Below are 12,861 nucleotides of genomic sequence, written 5' to 3'. Positions count from 1 at the left end.
AACCTAAAGCACTCATGCACACTTCTTTTAAAAGTTTTTTTTGGATGGGCACCTGGTGGCTTAGTCCATTGGGCATCTGACTTCAGCTCACTTCATGATCTCAGGGTACTGGGATGGAGCCCTGCATGGGGCTCCCCTCTCAGTGGGAAGCCTTCTCCCTCTGCCTCTGCTTCTCCCCCTGCTTGTGCTCTTGCTCAAATAAATAAATAAAATCTTTTAAAATAAATAAATTTTTTTTGGATATAAAACTTATGAACATTTAAATACTAGGTATAAGAGCAATTTAATTGTATATTTACTATAACTGTATTTCATCAAACCCAGGTTGTCATCAATTGTAACACGCATCCTTATTTCAGAGAAGCTGCACCTCAGAAATTATGAACTAGAGTAATTAACGACACAGCAGTGATTAACTCCATGGGCTGCATGTGGGAGGTTCAGGGCATGAATATTAACCCATCTATCTATTCTTATCAATGCGACCTTTAAACTATGCTCTGGCTTGGTTGATATAAAGATATCTATAAATTAAAGTTGTAAAACAATATAATATTAAGCAGCAGGCATACTATGATGAGTAGGATAAAGAACCAGATGTTTCAGACTGACAAAAAAAGTGGCAGTATATTTTTAGCAGCTGTGTCATTCTTATTTAAACGTAAGTTCCTAAAAATAAATTAACCACATAATTATAAATTTCACTCATTTAAAATAAAGAAATGAGGGGCGCCTGGGTGGCTCAGTGGGTTAAGCTGCTGCCTTCGGCTCGGGTCATGATCTCGGGGTCCTGGGATCGAGCCCCGCATCGGGCTCTCTGCTCAGCAGGGAGCCTGCTTCCTCCTCTCTCTCTGCCTGCCTCTCTGCCTGCTTGTGATCTCTGTCTGTCAAATAAATAAATAAAATCTTTAAAAATAAATAAATAAATAAATAAATAAAGAAATGACACAAGAGAACTATAGGCCAATATTTCTGATGAACATAGGTGCAAATATCCTCGACAAAATACTAACAAACTGAATCCAACAATACATTAACAAAAATCATTCATCACAATCAAATGTGATTTACTCCCAGGATACAATGGTGATTCAATATTCACATATCAATCAATGTGATACAACACATCAGTTAAGAGAAAGGATAAAAATTATATGATCATTTCAATAAATACAGAAAAAGCATTTGACAAAGTACAACATCCATTCATGATAAAAGTCCTCAACAAAGCAGGTCTAGAGGGAACACACCTCAACATAATGAAGGGCATATATGAAAAACCCACCATAAACATCACCCTCAATGGGGAAAAACAGAACTTTTCCCCTAACATCAGGAACAAGACAGGATGTCCACTCTCACCACTTTTATTCAACATAGTACTGGAAGTCTTAGTCTCAGTAATCAGACAACAAAAAGAAATAAAAGGAATCCAAATCGGTAAGGAAGAAGTAAAATGTTTTACTATTTGCAGATGATGTGATACCATATATAGAAAAGCCTAAAGATTCCACCAAAAAATTACTAAAACTGTTAAGTGAATTGAGTAAAACGGAGTAAAATCATAGGATATAAAATCAATGTGCAGAAATTTGTTGCATTACTAATAATGAAGGAGGAAAAAGAGAAATTGAAAAAACAATCCCATTTACAGCCGTACCAAAAATAAGACCTATGAATAAACCTAACCAAAGAGGTGAAAGAACTATACTCTGAAAACTGTAAAACACTAATGAAAGAAATTGAAGAGAACACAAACAAATGGAAAGAAATCCCACAGTCATGAATTGGAAGAAAAAACATTGTTAAAATGTCTATACTACCCAAAGCAATCTACACATTGAATAAAATCCCTATCAAAACACCAACAGCATTTTTTGCAGAACTAGAACAAAAAAATCCCAAGATTAATATGGAACCACAAAAGACCTTGAATAGCCAAAGCAACTTTGAAAAAGAAAAGCAAAGCTGGAAGCATCACAATTCTGGATGTCAAGTTACAGTACAAAACTGTACTAATCAAAACATAATGGTACTGGCACAAAAACAGATATACAGATCAATGGAACAGAACAGAAAACCCAAAAATTAACCTACAATTATATGGTTAATCTCATTAAATCAGGACAGAATATATCTAATCGAAAAAAGATAGTTTTCAACAAATGGTGTTGGAAAAACTGGTCAGTAAATAGTAATAAAACCGGACTACTTTCTTACACCACACACAAAAATAAACTGAAAATGGATTAAAGACCTAAATGTGAGACCTGAAAACATAGAATTCCTAGATGTTTTTATAGATATGTCTCCTGGGACAAAGGGAATTAAAAACAAAAATAAACTATTGGGACTACATCAAAATAAAAAGCTTCTGTATAGTGAAGGAAATAATCAACAAAATTAAAAGTCAACCTATGGAATGGGAGAAGGTATTTGCAAATGACATATCTGATAAAGGGTTAATATTCAAAATATATAAAGAACCTATACAACTCAATACTAAAAATAAATACAATTACAAAATAGGCAGAAGACATGAACAGCTATTTTTCCAAATAAGACATCTAGATGGCCAACAGATACATGAAAAGATGTTCAACATCACTCATCATCAGGGAAATACAAATCAAAACCATGAAGAGATACCATCTCACGCTTGTCAGAATGGCTAAAATTAACAACATGGGAAATAATAGATGCTGGCAAGGATACAAAGAAAGGGGAACCCCTCACTCTGTTGGCGGGAAAGTGAAATAATGCAGCCACTCTGGAAAACAGTATGGAAGTTCTCAAAAAGGTAAAAATAGAACTATCCTATGACCCAGCAACTGTACTACTAGGTACTTACCCAAAGGCTACAAACATACTGACTCGAAGGGGCACATGCTCCCTGACATTTACAGCAGCATTATCAACGACAGGCAAATTAAGGAAAGAACCCAAATGTCCACCAACTGATAAATGGATAAAGAAGATGGAGTCATAAATACAGTGGAATATTACTCAGCCATCAAAAAGAAGTCTTGCCATTTGCAAGGACATGGATGAAGCTAGAGTGTATTATGCTAAGTGAAGTTAGTCAGAGAAAGAAAAAAAAAACCATATGATTTCACTCTTATGTGGAATTAGAGAAAACAGATGACATATGGGAAGGGGAAAAAAGAGAGGGAAGCAAACCATAAAAGAGACTATAGAGAACAAACTGAGGATTGATGGAGGGGCGGTAGGCGGGGAATGGGTAAATGGGTGATAGGTATTAAGGAGGGCTTAATACCTATTGTGTTGAATGTGATTAAATTCTACTCCTAAAACTAGTATTACACTGTATGTTAACTAATTAGAACTTAAATAAAAATTTGGAAAAAAAAAAACATTAAAAATAGAACTCCTGGGGCGCCTGGGTGGCAGTCTGGTTAAGTGACTGACATTTGGTTTCAGCTCAGGTCATGATCTCAGGGTAGTGAAATCGAGCTCTGCATCAGGCTCCACGCTCAGCACAGAGTTGGCTTGAGATTCTCTCTCTCCTTTTCCCTCTGCCCCTCCCACTCATGCTCTCTCTCTCAAATAAAGGAATAAAACTTAAAAAAAAAAAAAAGAACTACCCTATGATCCAGTAAACACACTACTGGGTATTTATCCAAAGAAGACAAAAACACTAATTCAGAAGGATAAATGCACCCCTTTGTTTACAGCAGCATTATTTACAATAGCCAAGATACGGAAGAAGCTCTATGGTTCATCGATAGATGAATGGATAAAAAAGATGTGGTATACACACACACACACACACACACACACACACACACACACAATGAAGTATTATTCAGCCATAAAAAAGAATGAAATCGTGTCATTTGCAATGACATGGAGGGAGCTAGAGAGTATAGTACTAAGTGAAATAAGACACAGAAAGACAAATACCTTGTGATTTCACTCATACATTGAATTTAAGAAACAAAAGCAGCAAAGGAAATAAAAAGAGAGAGAGAGACACACACACACAAACCAAGAAACAGATTCTTAGTTACAGAGAACAAACTGATGGTTACCAGAGCAGAGGTGGGCAGAGGGCAGAGGCACCTGAAACAGGAGATGGGATGAAGGAGGGCACTTGTGATGAGCACCCGGGGATGTATGGAAGCTTTGAATCACTGCATTGTACACCTGAGACTAATATAACACTGTATGTTAGCTAAAGTGGAATGAAAATTAAAGAAAATAAATTAAATATATCTAAGATATATCTGGGAATAAAAACAAGAAGATACAGAAAAATGTGATTAGCACGATTTTACATTTGTACAAAATAAATCAATACAAAAAACACATCAAAAATAAGACAAAACAAAATCTGCTTTATGTCATCCTAAAGTATGCAAACTATACTCTGATATACGTGAGACTTTTTTTTATGCCTTCCCCAGAAAAATACAAATTGTACCCTGAATTTGAGTTACCTCCACATAGTATGTGGAGCTATAGAGAAACATAAAACCTTACCTCAGAGCTATTGATGGCCAAAGCTTGAAGGAGCAGTTTAGTGGCATCAAGATGGAGACCATAGTGAATCAAAAGGTTGGCCAAGTTCACAAGAGGAATGTCCTGGTATTGAAGTGGAGCCAAATTCAAAGCTCTCTGAAGACAGGCAATAGCAAAAGTGCTGTTTCCTACTGCTCTCCAGTAGAGTCCAGCTTCATTGAGTATCAGCCAGACGGGGGCATTTGGCTGAAAAACCCAAAATACCTCAGTTGCCAAAAGAATACAGTACTAGTTCTAACAAGGATTTTTAATGCATGCATTTTAATTTTTAATTACAAATACTAAGCATTTAAATTTCAGCTGTCTAAAGCAGGAGACTTACCTTATTAATAGCATGAAATAAGAATGACCCAATTTCTTCTTCTGGGATAGTATAGTTATTAATACGGGAAAGCAAAATCTGAAAACATCAAAAGGAAGACTGACTCAATTGAAAATAAGAGGGAAGACATTTGAGAAAATTCTATAGATAGCAGTCTTGAGCTCCTCAGGAACAGCTAATTTGAATAGACATTTATAATCATGTATTTATATATATAAAACATGAGGTCATCACCAACAGGTGTTGACCTGCTTACATGAAAGCCCTAGTTCCCTCTAACTAAAACACGTTACAAGATGTATACCACATACACATACCCCTTAAAGTCAACCTAAGTATCCAAAATCAAAAGAGAAATTATTCAAAAGACAACAGCATGTAATACCCAATGGCAACAAAAACCTTCTATCTTTCCTAGCTGGAAAACCACTGGATCTGCAACTATGCTATGTTCTTGCAACACGTGTGTAACTGTGAGTAACTCTAAGGTGGGGGTCATGGTCTATTTATCTTTCCTAGCAATCCAAACAGTGCCTGGTACATAATGTTTTCCGCCTCAGTAAATGTTTGTTGACCGTCAGTAGTAACTGTTCACAGTTTTAAAATTAAGTTTTAAAAAGGTTATTGTGATGGTCTGTTTTCTCTGCAAAAAACTAATCTTTCATTTGTATCTCTGGAATGGTATCTAATGTAGAATTTCTGGTCAGTAATACAACACTCTTAGTTATACGTAACTAGCAGGAATTAAGGTACAATGCATAATGGAATTTATCTATAGTATCTGTAAATTCATACAAATTCATACAAACTTCCAAGGACCTTACGGAAGGCCACAGGGTTGAGAAGGCCACAAAGAGAATCTTCAAGCTTTCAATTTATACAGACTCCTAGAGACTCGGAGGATGCAAAGCTAAACTGAAGGGGTCAGAATGGCCCCCAATAGATGAGCCCCATCAAGTAAACAGAGTTCTGTGTTGCTCATCTTTGCGGCACTCTTATTCGAGAGAATGCTCATGTGGTCTGCGTGAGCAGCCCTGAAGCACACTTCCCTGACACTCCTTCAACAGCATGAAAGTCTTCTTAATGATTCCACCAATGCTTTAACAGTTTTAAAAAAACTTCAAGTTCAATAACTGCCTTCTATCAAGTTTTCGTTCCACCTAAGAGGCTTGTGAAGTCACCCAGAATGGACGGCAATGAACACCAGCCTAAGTGAGCCTTACTTTTCGTGCATGGTCATCTGGCATTTTGGCTTTCAGATCCATGCGGACCTCTAATTCTTTGACTAAGTAGGACAGAGTCTGGCTTTTTCTGAAGTCAGTTATGGAACAGTCAGGGGTTTGGGCCTCTTCTTCTGAAGAATAATCATCACTGTTGAGTTCGTGGATCCTGGCACAAGAAAAAGGAACAAGATTCTTATTTTCAAAGTTTGGGTGATTTCAAGATAAAGACTTAACCTTTCAAGTCCAAGGCTGGTGCTCTCAAAGAACTGCCAGATGACAATCATGCAGAATCAAGTGCTTTGCCAAATCCATCAGCACTTGCCTGAGTCCTTTGTTTTCCGGTGGCAGAAAATATGTTGGTAATTCCCCGCCAAGAGGGACTCTAGGATAGCTTTCTGCACAATCTGCTCTTTTAGGCCAAAGAATATGCTGTTTGTCCTAATAAACAGAAAAAATTTCTCATAAATTTCCTTGCATTCAATATTTCAACATGCTAAATAAACTTTTAAAAGAATATAAATATATTAAGATAACTGAACAATTTAGTATTTAAAGAAACCTGTAGACACTGTTGTAGACTCTATCATGTTCCTTCTACCGAAGACTATTAGTCTATGTTAGTAATTCTACCTGCTTTACCATAGACTGGTTCAGGGTTGGGCAGGCCTAAGTTGGCTGAGCCCCATGAGATACAAGGAGAGGCTTTCTTGGGGCTTCTGAGAAAGAAAAGCCAGTCTTTGTCTCCTTTGCCACATAGGAACAAAGAACTTTGCTCCAAGTTGCTGCAGGCTGTTACCTCAGGACCATGAGGAAGACAAGCATTAAGATGAAACCTATACCGGGGATGGCAAATTAAAAAAAAGGAGAGAAACGGGTCCCTGATGGTATCACTGGCCCATTTAATCAACCAAACCCAAAGCTTGCTCTCATCTCTGGACTTTCTGTAATATGAGGCATATTTTCTTTTAAGCCAGTTTAAAGTAGAGTTTATGATTTGTACCTGAAAACATATATGAGCTTAAAAAACTGGCACAGAAAACTACTTTTCCCTGAACTAAGATGGTTTCTTTTCCAATGCCAAAGTTTAACAATTGTTTTGATATGTAAAATGTTCATTTTTCTAAATATAAATAAGATACATCAGAGGCTTATTAAACTTAAATCTTGGAGTTATCAAACTTTTGGGAATTTATTTTACACAGAATTAAATCTAAGTGGCTATATTAATTCTGATAGAATATAAACTGGATTAAATTCTAAAAATTTAATACTGAATAAAAAATACATGGTATCTGTCCTCATACCTTGGTATCCCCATGGGCTAACATACAATTATTTCTTAGCTAGTCAGAAATACATATTTATTGGGGCGCTTGCATTGCTCAGTCGGTTAAACATTTGCCTTTGGCTCAGGTCACAGTGCCACAGCCCTGGGATCAAATCCCACTTCGGGTGCCCTGCTCAGTGGGAAACTTGTTTCTTCTCCCTCTTCCTCCGCTACTCCCCATTCTCCCCCTGCCTGAGCTATCTCTCTCTCTCAAATAAATAAATAAAATCTTAAAAAAAAGAAATACATATTTATTAACTTATTATCTGTATCATCTGATAGAATACAAGGTCCAGCAAAGAGCTCGCATACCGTATCCACAGTACCAGCCTGACGCACAAATAGGAGCTCAATAAAAGAATGCTGATTAAAAAGTGAAATATAGCCGGCCCTTGAAAAGCACAGCTTTGAACAACGCAGGTCCATTTACACGTGGATTTTTTTTTTTATAAATACAGTGCAGTACTATATATGTATTTTTTCTTCCTCACGACTTTCTTAGTAACATTTTCTTTTCTCTAGCTTACTTTATTGTAAGAATACAATACATAACACCTACAACATAAAAAAAAGTGTTAATCTACTGTTTATGTTCTCAGTAAGGCTTCGGTCAATAGTAGGCTATTAGTAGTTAAGTTTTTGGGGAATCAAAAAAGTTATACTCAGATTTCTGACTGTGTGTGTGTGGGGGGGGGTCGGCCCCTCTAGCCCCCATGTTGTTCAAGGTCAACTGTATATAGAAACATATACTTAGGTCAAGTTTAGAAACTTTTGAGGGTTGGTAATTATACTCAGAGCCCAAAGTTTTGAACCAAAATTGGAGTGTCTATATGCCTCACTTGATTGGGAAGAAGACCTCAAGGCAGACCCTGTGTCTTGCTAATCTACTACCTAGGAGAATGCCTTGTGTTTAATAGAAGTTGACTAAGTGTTTGCTGAGCTAAGCTCAACAGTGATAAGGACCATCACTGCTTTCAGAAATCTTGTCTGAGAAAAGTGCTTCATCATCCTTTATTCACTCACCCTATATGCATCAGAATCCCTGCCCCAGATCCAGAGAATGGAATGGGCTACAGGAGAAGACTTGACCAAATCACTGATATCACTCTGATTTGCCTGAACATCAAAGTTCACAGACATCATACTGGAGGTTGATGAATCCTCACCAAACTAGAAAATGAAAAGAAAAGTTGAATCAAACTAGAAGCAGAAAAGAAGTTGTGATTAAGATTTAATCCAACTCAAAACCACAGTGAATACTCAAACCCAGAAGGAAATCTGAAAGTAGGTAAATAATAAAGTAATCAGAGCTTTACATTTTTAGAACTAGGCTGCAACACTATTCTCTCAGAAAATGCATAATTGAGCAACTTTTAATCAACTATTTTATTGGAGTATGAGAAAAATGGCATGGATTCTTCCTTTCTTAACTGTCCCTTTATTTCCCTTCTGTGATTTAGTCTCTTTTAAGTTTAAACATGAGCTGATTATCTAAGATGTTTGGCTCATTATTGCCCTCCCCTGTCTAGACTAAAATGATCGGTACTCTGTAGAATTAGTGTGCTGTGTGAGAAGCAAGGAACTTGAAAAAGGGCTCTCAGGAGTTTAATATAGCTATGACTTAGGCATTATAACCATTATACAAATCAAATCCCAATATAAATATAGCCTCCCTCCAAACCAAGGTAAATCAATGCTTGATATTCTTAGGGGATACCCCAATTCCTGTTTATTTCTAAAACATTGTTAGATAAGGGAATGGGACCAGGATGGGAGGGAGTAGAAAAGAATGGATTCATTCACTATATAACAGAGATGCAACTTATGGATATATAATACTGAAGCTACACTAGTACAGGGGAGTCTTCCAAATGGTCTTCTTGAGACCATCATGATAACCAAAAGTCACCTTGGTTTCAGTCTGTGTCATCTGTAAATATTATTCCCTTTTTCCCCCTTAAAATAATGTTTGGATTTAAGACAGGGAGCTATAGGGGCAGCTGGGTGACTTAGTCAGTTAAGCATCTGCCTTCGGGTCAGGTCATGATCCCAAGGTCCTGGGACTGACCCTTGCATCAGGCTCCCTACTCCATGGGGAGCCTGTTTCTTCCTCTCCCTCTGCTGCTCCCCCTGTTCGTGCTCTCTGGCCCTCTCTCATAAATAAAGAAATATAATCTTAAAACAAAAAAAAAGACAGCTATAATATCAGCTGTATAAGTGTGATCTCCCTTTACTGTGTTTGAAAACTAAACATGGAATACTGTTAGGAACTAGTTGACAAAAATCATGGGAAGCATTTGGTCTTCATTACTAATTCTCCCCTAAACAGCCTCTTAATTTTTGCTTCTTTTTCTCAATGAGTTCTGGGTTTTTTCAGACTAAAGAGTACTAATTCTTGGGCGCCTGGGTGGCTCAGTGGGTTAAGCCTCTGCCTTCGGCCCAGGTCATGATCTCAGGGTCCTGAGATCGAGCCCCACATCCGGCTCTTTGCTTGGCAGGGAGCCTGCTTCTCCCTCTCTCTCTGCCTGCCTCTCTGCCTACTTGTGATCTCTCTCTGTCAAATAAATAAATAAAATCTTTAAAAAAAAAAAAGAGTACTAATTCTTCATCGTTTGTCCTCCTATAGAAGCTGTTCTGATCTATTAATTATCTTAACTGCTCATCTCTGGAAATTCCTGTATCTATGATTAAAGATATGATAGGTTTTAATAGGATATGATAAACTTCACTTCATTTCCAACACCCTTTTGGATGACATTTGGAACTCTGGTTGTGCTTACTATCTGCTATCAGTCCAATTAGATGCCCTCTGGTATCATTAAATATATGTATTATTTCTTCCCAACTAGTTAGCCTAGGATTGTATGTATATGACTTCATGCATATGTGTGTGTGTGTGTGTGTGTGTGTGTGTGTGTGTGTATACACACATGTCTATGTATGGATACTCACAGAGAAAGAAAGAGAGAGAAAATACCCATGCCATGTAGCAACAGTGCTTAATAAAAATTTTCTGTTGATAATGATAATGTTAATGTTTTTAGTTGAAGCAACATAACTGGACTGATGACTCGAGGAAAGAGCATGGCTACTCTTTCCCAACTTTTAAATTACTGGTCTTACTCCAGCAAGTTAAAAGGGAGATAAAGGCTTTGAGTTAAATACAGCCCAATCTAGCTCTCATGGTAAAGGAGAAAAGAAACAAAGACATATACAGCTAGTCCTTGGGGGGACTGGAAATGTCATGCAAGAAGTAACTGAGTACTATCTACAAAATCTGACTTCATAAACATACTCAAAATCTTAAATCAGTAACAAATTTGGGGATCAAATATACAAGGAATCAAGGGGGAAAAGCGATATTAAGCAGTATTACTCTTAGATATGCAAAGTTATAAGAACTAGAAGACAGCAAGAAAAAGACCTGAACATAGTCCACATTTTCAAAAATATCTCCACGATGGTAGCGCACAGGTTGGTCCCACTGGCAATGTAAACTATGCTGCTGGTTGACCAGACGGCATATCTGATGATTTCCTGGAATAAGAAAAGAAATTACAATTTTTGAGACACATCAGCAACGCCAACATGGTTTCTTTGGTCTGAGTCACTTCGTTCCAGAGCCTGGCAAAGTACTTACACAGGGGGTACCATACACGGAAACACTCATTAATAGTTAGCTAAATTAAATCGTTCTAAAGAAGTCTCAGTTTCTCTAACTATAAAAAACAAAGGGGTTCCACTAAATCACCAAAATATCTTCTGGTAATTATATTCTGTGACAGTAAAATCTATCAATTACATTGTTTTAAGAGACTTTTGCCATCTCTCTGGAGACAATCTGCTTTATATACTTCATAATTCTGTTTCAAAATTATTACAAGAGCTCTGGTTACATTGTAGTATAGAGCAAGCAGTAAAAAACCCAAAGAACTGAACATATTCTTTATACTCAAAATAGCAAAGAAAACCTAGTACGTGGATTGTAAAATGGACTTTAAATGGTCACAGCTAAGGTTCAAAGATTTAAGAGACCTTCCATATCAATATTCTATTAATTTATTCTTTGGTGTCAGCTGTTAGATCTGCTCCCTTAGGGTTTTATTAGAAGTGAAACATTCTGGATATAACCAAGTCGCTGATATCCTGTCAACCCAAGTGTCCTTAGACAGTGGTTCTAACTTCTGGGTCATGGACTCTGAGAGATTTTAATAAAAGCTATATGCCTTCTTCCCAGAAAAAAAAATTGTGCACATACATATTACAGCATATAATTTTTTATGTTAATTTTTTTTAAGATTTTATTTATTTATTTGAGAGAGAGACAGTGAGAGAGAGCACGAGCAAGAAGAAGGTCAGAGGGAGAAGCAGACTTCCCATGGAGCTGGGAGCCCGATGCGGGACTCGATCCCGGGACTCCGGGATCATGACCCGAGCCGAAGGCAGTCGTCCAACCAACTGAGCCACCCAGGTGTCCCTACAGCATATAATTTTTGGGGAGGATTTTGGAATCCCCTGAAATTAATCCATTGACCAAGGTTAACAGTTCCTGCTTGAGACAAATTCTAGCCTAAAATCTTACTTCTAAAATAAAATATTTGTTTTTAAGGGAGGAAGAAAAATAAGACAGCCTTATTGCCAGTGTTGGCTTGACAGTGGATGGTTTGTTTCAAGGGTGTGTGTGGCTTGTGTTTACTTGGTATAAGGCCATGTTACTCACATTGTGTTTTCAGACCAGCAAAAACAGACATCAAATAGGAGCTTGCTAGAAATTCAGAATCTCAGGTCCTACCTCAGAAGAATCTGTATTTTAACAAGGTCTCCAAGAGATCGGCATGCTTACTAAATCAAACAACTGTTGTTAAGACTTCTAAGATCGAAAAGATTTAATTTTTACTTTAAAATGTGAATTAAAAAAAAAACTTGATGATGACTCAATTTTAAGACTAAGGGAAGTCATAAGCACAACTTTATACTGCTTTAGGGCTACACAAAAGTTATGAAAGTAGAACATGCTAGAAGTAAACTTCCTAAACTGTCTTTATTTGGCATCAATACTCACCTAACTGTGCCTCTTTTGCCATCTGTGTCTCATGGATGATATTTCTTAAGATTTGCTCTTCCTGAATCAGCTTATGTTTTTCTAGGATCTCCTGCTGTCTCAGGTAGTGGTCATGCTGTTTTTGATATTCTTTCAACTCATTCAGTGTTCGCTGGAGGGATCTTAACATTTTTTTAACACCAGGAAAAAGTTATAGAGCTTTAAAACGGAATATTTAGAACTTTTTAAAAAAATTATTTATTTTTTTATTTATTTGACAGACAGAGATTACAAGTAGGCAGAGAGGCAGGCAGAGAGAGGGGGAAGCAGGCTCCCTGCTGAGCAGAGAGCCTGGTGCGGGGCTCGATCCCAGGACCCTAAGATCATGACCTGAGCCGAAGGCAGA

General features: G+C 37.2%; 1 protein-coding gene across 2 annotated transcripts in view; it reads right to left on the bottom strand.

The window, feature by feature from the left end:
- TTC17 (tetratricopeptide repeat domain 17) overlaps positions 1 to 12,861 on the bottom strand; it is a 121,969-nt gene that overhangs the window by 71,033 nt on the left and 38,075 nt on the right. For both annotated transcript variants that reach the window (XM_032840653.1, XM_032840654.1), the window contains exons 9-15: positions 12,477 to 12,637; positions 10,839 to 10,951; positions 8,438 to 8,584; positions 6,410 to 6,525; positions 6,088 to 6,253; positions 4,865 to 4,942; positions 4,504 to 4,728 (exon numbers count right to left, since the gene is read on the bottom strand). In XM_032840653.1, the coding sequence (XP_032696544.1) occupies positions 4,504 to 4,728; positions 4,865 to 4,942; positions 6,088 to 6,253; positions 6,410 to 6,525; positions 8,438 to 8,584; positions 10,839 to 10,951; positions 12,477 to 12,637 (1,006 nt within the window). The remainder of the gene's footprint in view (positions 1 to 4,503; positions 4,729 to 4,864; positions 4,943 to 6,087; positions 6,254 to 6,409; positions 6,526 to 8,437; positions 8,585 to 10,838; positions 10,952 to 12,476; positions 12,638 to 12,861) is intronic.

Source organism: Lontra canadensis, unplaced genomic scaffold, assembly GCF_010015895.1.
Source record: "Lontra canadensis isolate GAN:19392208 unplaced genomic scaffold, GSC_riverotter_1.0 scaffold115, whole genome shotgun sequence".
Classification (NCBI taxonomy): Eukaryota; Metazoa; Chordata; class Mammalia; order Carnivora; family Mustelidae; genus Lontra; species Lontra canadensis.
This window is presented reverse-complemented; position numbering and strand designations above follow the sequence as displayed.